This window comes from Cervus canadensis, chromosome 17 (genome assembly GCF_019320065.1).
Source record: "Cervus canadensis isolate Bull #8, Minnesota chromosome 17, ASM1932006v1, whole genome shotgun sequence".
Classification (NCBI taxonomy): Eukaryota; Metazoa; Chordata; class Mammalia; order Artiodactyla; family Cervidae; genus Cervus; species Cervus canadensis.
The window spans coordinates 61,900,739-61,918,971 of NC_057402.1; the positions used below are offsets into that span (position 1 = coordinate 61,900,739).

Sequence of the window (18,233 nt, forward strand, 5' to 3'; positions counted from 1 at the left end):
ATAACTCGAACACGGCAAAAGCAAACTCATACTGAGTTTACTGTCCATTATTCAACAATCCTGGCTTATGTCAGGGGTTCTCACAAGGCGAAGTAGGCTGGAATTCTCTGGAAGGCTGAGAAACAGAGCCCTGAGTTCTATGCTGGTGTTTCTGATGCAGCGGGTTTGGAGCAGGCCTGAGAGCTTCCTGGATAACGCAATTGGTAAAGAATCCACCTGCAATCCAGGAGACCCTGGTTCAATTCCTGGATCGGGAAGATCTGCTGGAGAAGGGAAAGGCTACCCACTCCAGTATTCTTGGGCTTCCCTTGTGGCTCAGCTGGTAAAGAATCAGCCTGCAATGCGGGAGACCTGGATTCGATCCCTGGATTGGGAAGATCCCCTGGAGAAGGGAAAGGCTACCCACTCCAGTATACTGGCCTGGAGAATTCCATGGACTGTATAGTCTAAGGGGTCACAAAGAGTCGGACACAACTGAGTGACTTTCAGTACAGATTCACTTTGAGAATCTGGACTTCTAACAAGTTCCCAAGGGAGGCTGATTCAGCTGGCCCAGGAACCCCACTTTGAGAGCCACAGATTCTGGCCAACTACCACTTCTGTATTATTGTCCTGCATGAAATGAATATTGACTGATAGCCAAGATCTCCTCCAACAACCCCAGGTGAACCCAGAGAAAAGAACTCCTTCGGTTAGGGCTTTACTCCTCCCAGAGCAAGTTAAAGTTCTACGCCAGTGGTTCTCAAGCCTGAGTAGACAGTAGAGTCACCTGGAGAGCTTTAAAAAATGATCCCTGTGAGCCACACCCACAGATTCTGACTTGTTGGTCTGTGTCTATTAAGAGCTCCCCAGGGGAGTTCAGTCACAGCCTGAACGGCAAAACCATGGTTCTCCAGGCATCACCCCCGAGCAGCAGCATATTCAAGGTCAGTGCTGGGATGAGCAGACTCTGAGTCCCGGCCCACAGCCACACAGCCAGGGAATGTGGATGTTGGTAAGACTGCAACCACTGCTCCTCGTGGGACAGTCTGTCCAAGCCAGCTTGGTGCTGACTTGGCATTCACAGAATGACTCAAGTGGGTCTGTGGCCCACAGGAGAGGAGGCAGCCACATTGTACCAGCCTCCGGACCCTAAGCCAGCAGTTCTGCTGCAGGAAAGGGTCTTCAGTCAGGCTCCCCCCTCCCACTGCCACCAGGGCATAGCCACAGGTGCTTGGCCGGCAAGCGAACAGTGCCCTGTGCAGAGAATGCAACTACCTGGAGGTCCATCTCTGCCAAGCTGATCAGCATCCGTGCTATAAACCTCTGCCAGAAGCCAACTGGAACGAAGCTCATCTTAAACACTCTCTGAATGGTGTTGGCTGTGGGGTGCCGCATGCCGTGGGTGTCCAGGCCGGGTTTGGATGGAAGGAGATGAGGCAGGAGATAGCTGAAACACCAAAGGGGGCTGGTGAACCGGGGCCTGAGCTCTGCTGTGGGGCTCTGACCCCTGCAGACCGCCTGGCCGGGGGCGGGCTCTGCTGAAACAGCTCAGGTTGCCCGATGCCTTCACCCCAGGACCTTTGGAACCACTTTTAGAAAGAGGGGGTAGTTTATATGGTGAGCATAAATACTCCAAGAGAAAACGAAGATAGGCATAGCGAATCAGTTTGTCGAAGTCCCTAAGATAAAGACTAGAACACGGCTACAGAAGATATGAAAACAACTGTGGTCATAATCACAGACACAACAAATCACAGTTGATTCTCTGTAAACCAGGCTGCGATTGGGGAGTCACTTAAAATTAACTTCGGATGGTGAAGGAAAAACAAATACAGCTGCACAGTTCCAAGGACAAGATACTGGGGTCAGAGAAACATCTTTGGCCTTAGAAGCTATTTATTGTTCTTGGCCAGTTGAGACAACACAATTACCTAGAAATTTCGAATGAGGCTCTTTGTGCAAAAGAACGGTGTTTTATAAGAGCACTCTTACTCATAAAAGCACTGAATCACAGTGTCAGTGAGCTGTTCATGACTGTGATCATTTGCAAAAAGCTGAAATGAGGGAGGTCCCTCCAATAATTCCCTGAAAACCAGCATCTTCTGTGTGTCCTGGAGGAGCTAAGGAGGCCTTGGGCAGAGCCTTGGGTGTGTCCTTAAAGGCTTGCCTTCAGTTCTCCTAACCCTCTAAAATTCCATCAGTTTAGGTCCTATAAAATCTCTTTAGGACTTCTGAAAGGAACCCCTGAAGACACTGAAAATTCAAAGACAGCCTGGGGGTGGAGTACCCAGGGTGTCTTCAGCACATGGCTCAATCCCATTGCCATTCTGCTTCCTTGACGGCAGAAGAGTGAGGATGCCAGCCTTGTAGGGTTAGAGAAGGATGGACAGTGGCTGTGCAGATGAGGTCCAAGGGGACAGATGGTGAGGTCCAAAGGGGACAGATGGTGAGGTCCAAGGGGACAGATGGTGAGGTTTTGGTCTTTTTCAGCCATTACAGGTCTTGGCCCAAAGAACCTTGTCAATGACCCCAGCTGGAGTGCCCCTCTCCACAGCCTGGCATTCTCTGGCAGATGCCTTTCAGTTCTGAGAAGTCCTTTATCTCTCTGACCTCCAACAGGAGAACCTGGTCAGTGCCCAGTGAGACCCAGCCTGCTTCTTCTGCCTACATCATGCTCAGCTTGGGACCTGGGACTTCCTGACTCTATGTGGGCGGTGTGCCCTGAGGGAGGGGGCATGCTCTGTACCCAGGTGCCCCAGCACGCAGCGGCAGGTGTTCAGTATTTTTGAAGGGACAGACAACTTGAAAGCCAGCACGGCAAGTGGAGAGGTTTAAACTGATGGACAAAGGAAGCCCTTCTCAAAGGGAGCGGAGCCCTGGGCGAAACCACTGGCATCGGCTTGAGAGCAGCCACTAACAGGGCAGGGCTGCCTGGGGAGTGAGCTTGGGGAACTAAGGGGGAAGTTCTTCGTGTGCCTGCTGACTAAAGCCATGAAGACCTGGGCACCGCAGGGGGTTTGCACTAGCAGAGCCGGCTCGTGACACGTCCCAAGGCTGTCTCAGCAGATGCGTCGGAGCCTTCCCGAGTGCTAAGAGCCAGTGCGTCCCCCTCTGGAAGAAGCACAAACACTCAGAAGTGCAGGGAGGTTTAGAAACACCCTGAAGGTTTCCCCAGGGACTGCAGATTGAAAGCCACATTCTGAAAGGAGCAGCAAATGCCTTTGTTTTTGTTGACCATATAAAAGCTTATGGTGCAAAGAACTGAAACTTCTTGCCTCTGGGGTACAAGGGGCCCATTATACCTACACTTAGAGGTAGGTATAATGCTCAGACACTCCTGACTTTAGATGGAACTAGACACCATTGGCTACGAGTACTTAATGCAAAGATAGTAACAATAACAGCATTGATGTCCCTGAAGCTCAAAGGTGCAGGAGATACATTTCATAGTTCACAGGTACTCTCTGATTTAATCCTCACATTGACTATAATACTAGTAGGTGATAGTATTATTTCTATTTTACATAAGAGCAAAAAAAAAAAGAGGCAGTTGCTTTTACAGAGTATTTCCTCATTCCTCTAACCTGTTGATAAAATAATCAGAAAACTGTCAAATTCTGGCAGTGCTGTAAACACACAGGCTGCTTTACCAGGGGCCAAAGTCAAGGACACCTGGGCCAAGACATGAGGGGCCATGTGGATTCTGAATTCCTCTTTGGGGTTTCTCTTTTTAGGACTCACTCTTGGTCCCTATGGGGCTGAAGCAGGAAGGACTGAGGCCCCTCCCATAGTCATTAGACCAAGTGGAAATCTGGGTGGGAGCTCAGGCAGAGAGGGCCCACAGCTGGCTCCCAAGAGACCCAGTCTGTGCTGATGGAATTGTCCGGCTGGCCACACAGGGGCCAGGCCAGCCTTCTGAGAGTCCAGAGGGTGTTCCCCCGGAGCTCTGGGGTTAAGGGGCCAGGTAGTGCTGTGTTCTACGACAGGCATCAAAAGGGTTTGGGGATTTGGCATCCTGGCTACTGCCTCATGGCCAACATCAGCATCAGACCCAGGAAGTGGCTGAAACTGAAGTTACAGCAAGGAGGCCCTGAGAACCAAGTCAGAGCACCGTTAGATTGAACCCACATGCCCCGTGAGTCCCTGCCCTCCCTACATTTTGAAACTAGGCTGTAGAGTTAGCATGCACACTTTTGTACTCCATTTTTATTCATCACAGAACCAATAGCCGCCCAGAGCATGAACTCCCCAAAGTCACTTTTAAGGCCCATTGCCATGCTTACACATTTTCCTACACTTTTCCAATAAATGGGTTTCTTTGAACCCCTTGAACGGAGACACCCAAGGCACAGGGAGGGGCAGCCAGCGGGGGAGTGGCTGAGCCCGACCACCCTGCCCCAGCCCAGGCAGGCAGCCACTGTGAGGGCCCATCCTTGGATACCTTGTCAGACCACCAGGGGCCCCTACCCTAATTCCCTCCTGGGGGGAGCAGCCAGCTTGGCCCTGTCCGCAGCCTCACCTGTCGTTGGCGACGGGCAGGGCGATCTCAAATTTGGCCAGGAACTGGAAATACTGCTCTTCCGTCTGCTTCGTGAAGCCAGTGCCAAGCAGCAGCAAGCGCAGGTCCTCGGCCCTGATCACCCCGTTCTTGGCCACCGACCGGGAGCCCTTGATGTTGAAGATCCTCTGCAGACACTCGGACAGCCAGATGGGGTCAAGGAAGTAGAGGTTCCTCAGGCCGTGGCTGGTGTCCGGGAAGTGCAGCAGGGAGCCCGTTTCGATGAGGAAGCTGATGGCTGCCCGGGGAGGGGAGGAGGGGGCAGCATCAAACAAAGGGCAGGAGGGGCTCTGGGTGACCTCCTCCCAGGGCGCCAGGCCACAGATTCTTCTTAGGAAGCAACAGTGCTCCCAACACACGGGACCCTTCGCAGCAGTCAGCTGCCTCCTCACAGGTTCTCAAGAGGCCAATGTACTGACCGCCATAATTCATGCATTCCACCCGTGCAAATCTGCTTACGCGTTAAAATGGATTTGCGACCCCAAATCGATAGCTGAAGTCTTTGCCGTCATTTGCAGACATGCACAGAGCAGTGAAAAGTCAAGGTGCCCCTCCCCAGGACCCCGCCCATGGCTGTGCCTGCTGGCACCCAGCTGAGCGCTTGTGGCCCGCCCACCCAGCCCACCCACCAGACTGCAGGTCCTCGTAGTCCCGGATATCGCTGCCGGGCATCTGGTCCACCAGCTGCTCCAGCTGCCGGTCTGTCAGGTACTGCACGTCGTCACTCAGGCTGCGGCGCTGCTGCTCTGCCAGCACGGCCTCCTGGAGGCTCAAGTAGCTCCTGGGGATCTGGGGTGAGAGGGAAAGGGTGGGCCCTCGGGGCTTGGGGTGCCTGCCCACCTCCTGAGGACCAGGCAGGTGGGCTGTCTCTGCCACAGTCTCCCCACTTTCTCCTAGAAACCACTCACACAGGGTCCCCAGGGCCCGGCACATAGCATGCACAGCAGTGTGCTTCAGGGCAGGGGGAAGAGGGAGGTGCAGATGCCCTGATAGGCAGAGAGCAGGCTCTTCTGGCTTGCAGGGGGTGAGGGGAACTCACCAGCCTCCTGCTTCCTGGGGATGAGGGGAACCCACCAGCCTCCTGCTTCCAGGGGATGAGGGGAACCCACCAGCCTCCCCACTTCCAAGGGATAAGGGATACCCACCAGCCTCCCTGCAAGTCGCTGGCAGCCTATGGTGCTGCCCACGTCCTTCATGTTGCACGTGACCTGGAAAATGAGCTGCCGCAGCCCTTCCTGACCTTCCAGGCTCTTACAGGAGAGTTCGCTGTGGGTACAAAAACGAAACATGCGCACTCACCACACCCCCCTCTCTGACCAGCACTGCAGGGTCTCTGTACTCCCAAAGGTTCCATCCCAAATACTGGCAAGTTGAGAAAGCTCACGACGGACAGACACAGAAGCTTACTGAGGCCTGACGTGGTGCAGGGCGCGGTGCTGGGGCTTCACGGTCAGTCTTTCCAGTGTGCCCATGTCAGCCCCCCATGGCACCCTTGCCCATCCCAGCCCTCGAGACCACTCGGACACAACGGGAGGCCCAGGGCTATGCCTGGGGGCTGTTCTTGCTCAGCGATCAACAATGTCCTGGGTGGTGTGTGAGCTTCTGTCTCCTGGTGCCACTGGGGCTGCGCGCAGCGCTGAGCCTGGCAGCAGGGAGACCCGGACGGGAAGTTCAGACAGCGTCTCCGGGCCCCGCCCTGCAGGGTCTCGGCAGTGCCTCACCTTCCCTAGGCTGAAGCTGCCACACTTCACCCTGGACGGGGCCCCAGAGGAGCAAAGCACCCCCTCAGGAGCCCCCTGTGGGCAGAGCAGCTGTCTCTGGAGAGACAGACAGTGAGGCAGCTGCGGCCCTGAGAGGCTGGGCGCACAGGACACCGTGGGACACTCACTGTAGGTGTTTACACGTGATGTCCGGGAAGCCAGTGGCCCTGGACCCAGAGGGCGAGCGGCAGAGGGCCAGCACGTAGGCGCGCAGAGTGGCGATCCTCTCCACGCGGAATTTGGTTTCAATTAAGTCCAGGTGTGTTCCTACCACCAGCACCACGGCGTTTGGGGCCTTGGCCTGCAAAAGAGAGTCTGGGCTGAGGATGGGAACAGTCCCCTGGGCGGCGGTGTGTCAACCCTGGACACCCAAGACCCTCAGCCGGCGCCCCGCCACAGCCTGTACTCCTCTCTGTAAACCTCGAGGGCCTGCCGCACGCCGGGGGTGTGTGAGGGTCCGCAACTCCTCCCTGGGGTCTCTACCTCTGATTCCTTCAGACCGCACCCCACCTCCTGGCGCACATCACCTCTCCACTGCAGGAAGAGAGCCCTGTTCCCCTCCTAGGTCCAAGATGTGGGGCTCTTCCACCGAAGGAAGCAGCAAAGGACAAGGGCACCATCAACCGTGTAGTGGAGGAGGGACAGAAGGCTGTGTTTCACGGCGATCTGTGATCCTGGGGCCTCCGTGACAGCGCAGCCAAGCACACCTTGGGTCTCCCTACCTATCTTCTGTGCCCCCACCCCAGCCCTGAGAAGTGCTGGGGCCCCTGCGACGCCCTGAGGACTGAAGGCTGGAGGGCGGGGGCCCCCTCACCTCGATGTTGAGCAGCCAGAACTGAAGGCTGGCCACGGCCTCCTCCCCCAGAGCCAGGTTCCAGACCACCACATACAGGGCCTTGTCTGTGAAGAAGCACTGGTTGACCGTGGCCATGCTGGCGGGGCCGCCGATGTCCCAGACGGTGAATTCCACAGACTCAACCTACTTGAGCAACAGGGCAGCGACAGGGAGACACTTTAGCAACCAGGGCATTAGCCAATCCCACTGAGAGAACTGATCCCTCAGCACGTCGCACATGGGGGTCTGGAAAAGGCGCAGCTGCGGAAAAGCACTGCCCGCTCTGCTGTGCATCTCAGGGACCAGCCATCTGGGGGACAGAAGGGGGTCCAGCAGCCCCGAGGTGGGCTCTGGGGGGTTCTATCTCCTGCTGCGGAAGCGGTGGGGGCTGGATGGCTGGCTCCCTCGGGCGGGGGCGTCTGTGGAGCGCCGGAGGGCGCTGTCTGCGTCTGTCTCAGGTGCGGGAGGTGAGGGGACGCCTGTCAGAGGAGCCTAAGGCTGACAGCAGAGCTCACAGCAAGACTGACGCTCCGTCTGAGTGCCGGCAAGGCCACGCAGATGGGCCCCCGGACTGCGCCGGCCAGAGGGCGGCGCCCCCCGAGGGTGGTGGCAGAGGGCCCTGATGGAGCACGCTAACGGAGGTCAGCTGCGGGGCTCTGGGGGAAGGCTGTGTGAACAGCGGTTTCTCTATCGCGCTATGAGGTCAGAGTCTGGCCCGAGCTGCGCTTCTTGGTGGCAATCATTCCCACCATGCTGCAGCTTGGCCTCCAGAACAGCATGCTGACCGGCTTTTTCGGTATAAAGATGAAAATGGACAGCTGTTCTAAGCTGGCTGAAGGCCCGGCCACACAGAGAGTTACAGAACTGAGCGTTCACAAGATCAGGTGGTTGTCCTTCACTGAAAAGGGTAGGCGGAAACGTGAATGATGGCAGAAAGGAAGTGGGGTGGGGGTGGGGTCACTCCTCAAATCTCAGACAGCTCTTTGCTTAAGAACAGCTGGAAAAAAGTGACGTGGAATAACAGCTTAAAAAAGCAGGAGAGAATCCAGAGATTCTGGTTACTTTCAAAAACCTTTGGACATGTGTTACCTAGGTTCACTTCTGGGGTTTTCTGGGGAAGGGGCAGTGCTGGTGTTAATTATTTGACTGTTCTGGCCCTAGTGGGCAGATCGCCACTCTCTAGAGAACTAGTTTCCGAGTCCATATTAAAATATACATTCATCCACCTCACTACAACTGACTCAAATTCACTCCTTTTTATGGCTGAGTAATACTCCATCGTGTATATGTGTCACAAGTTATTTATCCATTCATCTTTTGATGGACATCTAGGTTGCTTCCATGTCCTGGCTATTGTAAATAGTGCTGCAGTGAACTTTGGGGTATATGTATCTTTTTGAATTGTGGTTTTCTCAGGGTATATGCCCAGTAGTGGGATTGCTGGGTCATATGGGCTTCCCTCATGGCTCAGCTGGTAAAGAATTCGCCTGCAATTTGGGAGACCTGGGTTCGATCCCTGGATTGGGAAGATCCCCTGGAGAAGGAAAAGGCTACCCACTCCAGTATTCTGGCCTGGAGAATTCCATGGACTGTATAGTAGTCCATGGGGCCGTAAAGAGTCAGACACAACTTAGCGACCTTCACTTTCACTTTTCATGGTAGTTTTATTGCTCGATTTTTGAGGACTCTCCATAACAGAAGGAGCCTAACCTGGTATTCTGTGTGACCTAGAGGGGTGGTGGAGGGAGGCTGAAAAGGGAGGGATACACACACACACACACACACACACACACACACACAGTTATAACTGATTCACGTTGTATGGCAGAAACCAACAAAACATTGTAAAGCAATTATCTTCTAGCTAAAGAGATTTTTTAAGTTATAAAAAAATAGACATTCAGCTTAAATGTCTAATGACTCAAATTGGATTCCCATGACTTGTAAAGTGATTTTGTGTGAAAGACTCTGCAACAAAATTGGTCTCCAGCTGGCCCTGTGCTGGGGGCTGTGGGGAACATTACGCAGCCTCTGGCCTCAAGGGTGCTGAGTTTTCCACAGATGACCTCCTTGCGCCTGTGTCCCTGTGTGGCCACGGGTATGCCACACACACAGCAGCAGGTAAGGGAGGCATCACTGGCACCTGCTCATCCCTTGGGCTGGGAGAAAACAGGCTCCCTTTTCTGATTCAAGTGTAAGACTGTTCTCGCTTTCATCTGTCTCATACTAAATGGAGAATAGGATGATTAACAGGTTCACTGAAGGACTCATTTAAAATAGGGCTTAGAAACTGGACTTTTCAGAACTTGGGGTGAAAGCGGGTGTCAAGGAGGACAGGGCCTTCACTCTGGGGCTGCCTTCTCGGCCTTTCTGCTAGGGGTAGCTACTGGTGTGTCTCACTCCTACAGCGGTAGTTCATTCTCCGCCATGGGGAAGGGCCCTGTCCCAGGCCATCTGAATCACAGTCCTTGGGGTTAGAGCTGATGAGGCCTGGGCATTGTGGTCTTTAAAAGCTCATCAGAGAAGTCTAACTGTCAGCCAGGGTTTGGAACCACTGCCCTGGAACCTCAGCTCAGCTATAAGAGAAAAAATACAAGGACATTTAAGAAATGATTCACTGTCCTTGGCAGGAGCTGGTTTAAAACAGTACATGATGACTCTTGCAAATATCCTGGGACTCAGGCACTGGGCAGAGAAAGTCTTAGGCTCTCTGGAGAGGAGGAAGCAGGGGCCCGGGGCGCGCCCTCCCTCCCACAGGGACTCTGCACGCCGATCATCCTTGACCTTGGCTCTCGAGCCAGCCGGCCTCTGCAGCTCCCACTTGGTGGTCCTGATGGTGGCCTCGCTGTGTACCACCTGGGGGGCCCTCCCCGTCTGTAAGATCTCCAGGAGGGTGGACTTGCCCTGACGCGGCGGACCCACGATGATCATCTTCATCTGCTTGCACTTCTCTGCTTTCCGCAGCTGAGCACGCAGGTAAGACAGCATCGCTTTGGGGCCTGTGCAAAACCACAGTGGGGCAAAGGAGATGTTGCTGCTGACACAGAGTTGGGAAGACACTCACAGCTCTTGAGAATCAGAGTCTTGTCTAAAGGAACACTCTCTGTGTATTCTAATGGGATGGGGTAGGTAGGGACTGAGAAGACTTTTGGGTCTATGGAGAGAAGGTGTAATACAATTCACCCCAAAAGTGAAATCTAAAAGTCAGGGATCTAAAGGCAGCATCCTAGGTTCTACGGGTCACAGACAGTCTGGTCACATGGCCCACAGCAACCATCGAGTTCTGGAGAACTTGACAGCATCTCCCCAAACAAGGGAGCTGGAGGGAGGCTCCATGGGTCCCGAGGAGTGTCTGCTCCAGGTCCTGAACATCTAGACTTGAGCGTCTTTCCCTGGGGCGCAGAGGGCGGGGCTGTGATGCTGAGGAAGCCCTACCTTCTTTTCTGATCTCTGCAGGCACGTTGCCGATATTCAGGTCTTCAATGTCCAACTGCCAGAGGTTGCCCAGCTGCCCCAGCTCAGGAGGGAGCTCTCGGAGGCTAGGATTGCTGAGGGCATACACACACCATGGGAGAACACACATGCACCATGGGAGAACACACACGCACCGCGGGAGAACACACACACCACGGAGAACACACACACCACGGGAGAACACACAGGCACCATGGGAGAATACACACGCACCATGGAGAACACACACGTACCATGGGAAAACACACACACAAATACCAGGGGAGAACACACACACCATGGAGAACACACATGCACCACGGGAGAACACACACACACCATGGGAGAACACACACACCACGGAGAACACACACGCACCACAGGAGAACACACACGCACCATGGGAGAACACACACACCATGGAGAACATACACGCACCACCAAGGGAGAACACACACACCACAGGAGAACACACACACCACGGGAGAACACACACACACCACGGGAGAACACACACACCACGGAGAACACACACGCACCATGGGAGAACACACAAGCACCATGGGAGAACACACACACCATGGAGAACATACACGCACCACCAAGGGAGAACACACACACCACAGGAGAACACACACACCACGGGAGAACACACACGCACCACGGGAGAACACACACACCATGGGAGAACACACACACCACAGAGAACACACACGCACCATGGAGAACACACACACCATGGGAGAACACACATGCACCATGGGAGAACACACACGCACCGCAGGAGAACACACACACCACGGAGAAAACACACACCACGGGAGAACACACAGGCACCATGGGCGAATACACACGCACCATGGAGAACACACACGTACCACGGGAAAACACACACACAAATACCAGAGGAGAACATACACACCATGGAGAACACACATGCACCACAGAGAACACACATGCACCATGGGAGGACACACACACCATGGAGAACACGCACGCACCACGGAGAACACACACGCACCACGGGAGAACACACACGCACCACGGGAGAACACACACACCACGGAGAACACACACGCACCACAGGAGAACACACACGCACCATGGGAGAACACACAGGCACATGGAGAACATACACACACCACCACGGGAGAATACACACACACCACAGGAGAACACACACACCACGGGAGAACACACACACCACGGGAGAACACACATGCACCATGGGAGAACACACACACCACGGAGAACACACACGCACCATGGGAGAACACACACACCACGGAGAACACACACGCACCATGGGAGAACACACACACACCAACGGAGAACAACACAACACCTGGAGAACATACATGCACCACCAGGGAGAACAACACCACACAGGAACACACACCACCACGGGAGAAACACACAGGCACCATGGAAGAACACACATCACCAGGTAGAACACACACAACCATGGGAGAACACACACGACCATACACACACGCACCATGGGAGAACACACACACCAAGAACAACACGCACCACGAGGGAGAACACACACACACCAGGAGAACACACACACCACGGGAGAACACACAGGCACCATGGGAGAACACACACACCACGGAGAACACACACACCATGGGAGAACACACACACCACAGAGAACACACACGCACCATGGGAGAACACACACACACCACGGAGAACACACACGCACCACAGGAGAACACACATGACCACGGGAGAACACAGACACACCACGGGAGAACACACACACCACGGAGAATACACACGCACCACGGGAGAACACACACACCACGGAGAACACACACACACCATGGGAGAACACACACACCACGGAGAACACACACGCACCACAGGAGAACACACACGCACCATGGAGAACACACATACACACCATGAGAGAACACACACACACACATACCACGGGAGAACACACACACCCCACAGGAGAACATACACACGCACCATGGGAGAACACACACACACCACGGGAGAACACACACGCACCACAGAAGAACACACATGCACCATGGGAGAACACATACACACAGCAGCCTGTCAGCCTCCTGGGCCTGTGGAGGCCACTGACAGTCTGTACCCCAAACCAAATATCTTAGGCCCTGATTTCAAGTGTTTCATTTAAATACTAAATCCAAAGCCTTTCCAAGTGGCGCTAGTGGTAAAGAACCTGCCTGCCAATGCAGGAGACGCAAGAAATGCAGGTTCGATCCCTGGGTTGGGAAGATCCCCTGGAGCAGGAAAAGGCAAGCCACTCTTGCCTAGAAAACTCCATGGACAGAGGAACCTGGTGAGCTACAGTCCATGGAGCTACAAAGAATCAGACATGACTGTGCAACTGAACACGCATGGTTTTCCAAAGCCTTTCTCCCTGGGAAGCCACTGGTACAGTGGCAGCTCTGTCTTCTGCAAATCCCCATGGATTAAAACAGGGTCCCCTCCCCCAACTTCTCCATCTCTTCGATTAATTACACTATCATAAAGATGATCACTACCTCTTCTAGACAAGGCAATGTAGCCTGAATTATTTTGCACACTGTCTGAATCCTTCAGCACTATTTGGCAGTAGGTACTCAGTGAATGAAAGGATGGATGATTGAGCTGCTCTTCCTATTATAAATGAGTGAAATAGCAAGGAAGACATCCTTGTATAGCTACCCCTATCTCCCCCTCCCCTACCTCTTTGACTAAGTTTGGCTCTGAAAATCCAACTGCTGCTTCTTGGTATGTAGATAATGTCTCCCTGGCTCCAGTGCCCTTGGATGTCTCACACAAGGACATTCTGCTTCCTGGGCTGAAGGGCCGGTGCAGCAGCGCTGGCTGTGTACTTACTTTCCCAAGTAGAGTTCTGATAAGCCCTTCAGTAGGCAAACTGAAGGTGGGACTGCATCCAGGTGGTTGTCATTCAGACAAAGGACTTCCAAAGACTCACTCAGGAAAGCAGGAAATTCCAGTACACACACTGCAAAGAAATGGCAAAGCAGACTGTACATTGGAAGATAATTCTGGGCCATCACAACATGGAGGCCAGGTGGGTGCATACACTGGTAAAACCTCTAGAGGGTATTTTGACAAATCTATCAGAATGAGATGCTCATCTCACTGACCCAGGGATTCCAATTCTAGGAAATGGTCCTACGGACATTCTAGCATGTGTGGCAAAGATGTGAGAACAAGGACACTCAGTGGCACAGTTTGCAGTAACAAAGGTAGAAGACAGCTTGTATGTCCACCCACAGGCAGTTGGTTAAATGAATAATGGGATTCTATACAATTATTACAAAGCACGGGGTGGGTCTACATGTATGGGTAGGAAGAGATACATAAGAGATACTGGTAAATCAAAAAAGCAAGGTATGGAAGCAGGTATCTAGAAGCCTAAATTTGTGTACCATAAAACGTGTGCAAACATGTGAAAAAACAGCCCCCCCATGCACTTAGATATGTTATATGCATGTGTGCATAATTATGCATGCTATATGATGTTTTGTGCATGTGCACACAACACACATGCCTACATGCTTACTTTTGTTACATGAAGTTATGTGCACGCACATACGTTATATGCATGCACACATATACCACACATGCACATTAATATGTATACATGTTACATGTTATCAGCATGTGTATATACACTACAAATACCACATGTTACAGATGTTATATGTTATAGTGGACGTCAGACACAAACGCAGTTGATACCACAGACACGTGAAGTTCCGTAGTTCTCTCTGGAGAAGGAGATCACTGGTGTAACTGGGCAGGACCCTATGGGGCTTTCCCAGAACAGCCCTCCCCAACCCCATGTCCTCTGCTCGCCTCTTGTCTGTAGAAAAACTGGGGCCTTCTAGGCTTCCCCAGCTCCAAAGAGTACTTTTCATCAGAGAAGTTGAGAAAGTGCAGAAAGAAAAGAAAACAGTCAAGCAAGTCAAAATAACAATAATTCATCCATTAAACAAAGTCAAGGACCTTTACTTCCTCCTCAAGGGCTATAGAGAATATTCTGAGCCATGTCCTTTGAGCTGTTTTGCAGTCTGAGACCCCAATCAGGTGGAAGACGTTAACTGTGTGCTGTCCACAAGCACGTAGACCCCAGACCGTTGGAACCAGAAAGTTGATGCTGACTCCCGACTGCCTCACCACCAATCAGTCAGGTGAATGTCAGTGAGCTGCTCCCACCCCCATAATCCCCTTCCCTCACTCTGTCTTAGAAGCCTTTCCCTGAAAGCCTTTGGGTAGCTCAAGCTCTTGAGCACTGGCTGCCTGGACAGCTTGCCTGCCTAGACAGGCACCTGCAATAAACGTTGTGCTTGCCTTCACCACGACCCAGTGTCGCTACATGGTCTTTACTGGACACGGGTGAGTGGACCCGAGTTCGGTTTGGTAACACTGGAAGGCTGAATATTCACTCCACACCCTTAGGTGCAGTGTGGAAATTTTGTTTACCATACATTAATGCATATATTACTTCTTGAATTATAAAACAGCCAGTTAACTGAAAAATAATAATGTGGGCTTGGTTTTTATGCTTCCTAGGAACGAGTCAACTCTCTAGTACATTTAAGTGATTTCAGTAATTATGCTGGTTTTAAGGTTCCTATTAAAATTACATCAGATTTGCTGTTTCTACAGCACCAGAATGTGTGAGTTGAGAAAGAATGTGGGGAAAGCTTGGAAACTGATAGGAATCAGAGGGTCGAATTGCAACAGAATCTCTGAAGTGCCTTCTCCTTTCTCCTGAGGCAGGGAGAATGGGGGCAGGTGAGCACCCCCCTGAGGGCCCCTTCCAGCTCAAATTCAAGATAAAACAACGGCCTCAAAGCCCTCTCAGCCAGTTCTCTGCCAGACACACAAGACAGAGAAGCTGGAGTTCTTTTGTGAGGCTGAAACGATGCCTCTGCCCTGGATCACAGCTCCGCCCTTAACTCTGGCTTTTCTCCACACATGCAGACGCAGTCGCAATGGTAACAGGGTAACCTGGCATCAGAGAACGTTCTGGGAGAGACGATAACAGAATACTGATATTGGCGCCTGGATAATTTGCTCAGCTAGCACCACATGAATGGGACTCAACACAGTGGCCCCTACAGAAATAAATGTGCAACAGACTCTTAAGGACAGCTTTGTACTAATCCTTGTTCTATAAGGAAAACGTTCAAAAAGTGTGTGTGTGTTTTTTTTTTTTTTTAATGAAAAAGAATGATCAACTTCACCCTGCCCTAATTTGCATGGAAAAAAAACATCAAGAAAGACCCACTTTCTTCCCGGAGAACACGTTCTGAACACATGGCCTCTGTACTTTCCATGTTTAGTTTCACCTTGGTGTTTAAGAAGCCTCTTTAAGAAACAGACAGATGGAATAAGGGACTTGTCCTCTATACAGAGACAACACCTGTCACAGACTTCTTGGCCCAGAATGGAAACTCTGAACACCGGGCTGGGCAGAGAGCACAGCTCGAGGTATTTATGAACTGTAATTACTTATTCATACATTATTTATGACTCAGCTGGTCTGAATTTTACTGTAAAAATGGCCACCCAAATTATTTTTGGACAAGACCACTGCGCCAACGTGACTACTTGAGTGTACATAAATCTACTTGGAGTTTTTTATCCATCTGCAAACAAGTAGAGATGATGCCTTACCCCAGGCCAACAGCCTGAGAGAACAACCCTCTTAGGAAAAGTGTCTCTCCCTTTCACCCAGGCACAGGCCTCAACTCTCTAGATGAAATCGACAAAATCACGGGGCTCTTGTCGTGTGTGGGCAGCACAGCGCCCCCCACCCCTGCCAGGGAGCCTCCCGAGCTGGGTCCTCCCCAGCTCCAGCCATGTTCCTGCTGGCCACCACGGGGCCACTTTCCAGGGCACGGCGCGTGTTTCTGCCCCGCTGGGCCCCGTGTGCCTCTGGTCTTGCACTCTGGCGGTTTCATGAAAAAGCGGCTAGTCCCCCGGGAGTGCTGGCCCACCTCCTAAGGCGCCGGCATGGTCTGCCTTTCTAGACTAGAGACACCCTACTAGTCCACTCCAACCCCCGAGGCTTGGCCTGCCGCGGTGGGAGTGCAGCTGAGGTCCACCAGCAGCCCTTCTCCTGCCCGCCACCCCGTCTGGGCAGCCATGAGAAGAAAAATGCTCGTTTTTCCTTCCTCCCAAGTGAAATCCTCAGGTCTGGACTCAATTTCCAAAGTCCTAAGGCCCTTTGTTTTGAAAAGGATCAGTTATGAAATTCCAAATTGCATTTCCCTAGTAGCGAGGTTCGAGGCCTTTCTGTTTCTTCCTGGGCCATCTGGACTTCCTTTCCTATGAACTGTTTATATCCATTGCCCAGTTTCTGCCTATTGGGTTGACTTAAAAAAAAGTCAATTTGTAAGCTGTCTTTGTATATTAGGGATTTAAGCCAGTTTATGTTGCAACAATTTTTGTTGCAAATATTTCTTCTTGGTCTGTTTGCATTATGACTTTGCTTACGATGCTTTTACTGAACAAAGTTTTCCCATTTTTTACAGTGCTAAAGATTCTGCTTTTTCAAAAATTACTCCTGGATTTCCCACCTAGCTTTTAAAGATCTGCCTACATTCAAGTTATATATTTATGCTCTTAAATGTTATTTTCTTTTTTTTTTTTTTTAATGCTTCAAGCTGACATCTGCATGGAGATATTTGTAACTGATGTAAGGAGGGCACTGGTGCAGTGTTTTCCCTTCTTTCAGCTGGACAAAGCAGTTATATCAGCAATATTTATTAAAATAATAAAATATTCTTTTTCCCACTGAATTGAAATGCCACTTGTGTCACACTAAATTCCTATATTAGGTCTATTTTTGGACTCTTCTCTGTTCCACTATGATACATTCTTTTTTCAATCATATGTAATCATCAAAAAAGGGCAACAGGTAGGCAGACTGTTTAGTTCACCTCCTGTAAATATGTCTTGGCCTCTGTGGCATTTCTTATTCCCACCTGACACCATCTACACTTAAAAAGCAGTTGTCAATATAGATCAATCAAGCTGAAGAAAAAAGTTTTATTACACCTAAAATAACCTAAATATCGGTTCCATTGGGACAGTATCCACAGGGATAGATCTATGAGCATTGATGGCTTTAGAACTCCTGACTTTCAGGTTAAAAAAGAGGGCTGGTGATTGAATGTGAGGGGCAAGTCTATACCTCTCACTGTACCTTACAGAAATAAGGAACAAAAAGAACTATTTTCCTAGAAATGTTCTCTGCTGAACTGGCCTTGTCATGAGTTTGGAGGAAGACCTCAAGCGCCTCTAGAGTCTCAGCACAGCCAGGACAGCCTGCAGGACCCAGGACCGCGGTGTTTCCATGCGCGCCTCACAGGAAGCCGCGGTGTGGAGGCAGGAGAGCGCAGCCCCCAGGCCCAGGGCCGATACTCACGGTGTTGGCCTGGCTCTCCCGCTCAGCAGCCCCTGCCCACATCAGTTACCCCTGTGCTCAGAATGAATCAGGTCCCCTCACATCTGTGAGTGGGAGCCCTCGCCCCCAGCGTGATGGCTTTAGGAGATGAAGTCTTTGGAAGGTGACCCGAGTTTAGATGAACTCCTGAGGGTGGCCCCACAGAGGGTTACCATCCCTATAAGA

At 51.8% G+C, this 18,233-nt stretch overlaps 1 protein-coding gene across 5 annotated transcripts in view; it reads right to left on the reverse strand.

The window, feature by feature from the left end:
- Positions 1-18,233, reverse strand: part of LRRK1 (leucine rich repeat kinase 1) — a 150,174-nt gene that overhangs the window by 26,710 nt on the left and 105,231 nt on the right. For all 5 annotated transcript variants that reach the window (XM_043489447.1, XM_043489444.1, XM_043489446.1 and 2 more), the window contains 9 exons: positions 13,457-13,586; positions 10,571-10,683; positions 9,920-10,134; positions 7,115-7,279; positions 6,429-6,601; positions 5,686-5,806; positions 5,170-5,329; positions 4,502-4,778; positions 1,258-1,429 (listed from right to left, as the gene is read on the reverse strand). In XM_043489447.1, the coding sequence (XP_043345382.1) occupies positions 1,258-1,429; positions 4,502-4,778; positions 5,170-5,329; positions 5,686-5,806; positions 6,429-6,601; positions 7,115-7,279; positions 9,920-10,134; positions 10,571-10,683; positions 13,457-13,586 (1,526 nt within the window). The remainder of the gene's footprint in view (positions 1-1,257; positions 1,430-4,501; positions 4,779-5,169; positions 5,330-5,685; positions 5,807-6,428; positions 6,602-7,114; positions 7,280-9,919; positions 10,135-10,570; positions 10,684-13,456; positions 13,587-18,233) is intronic.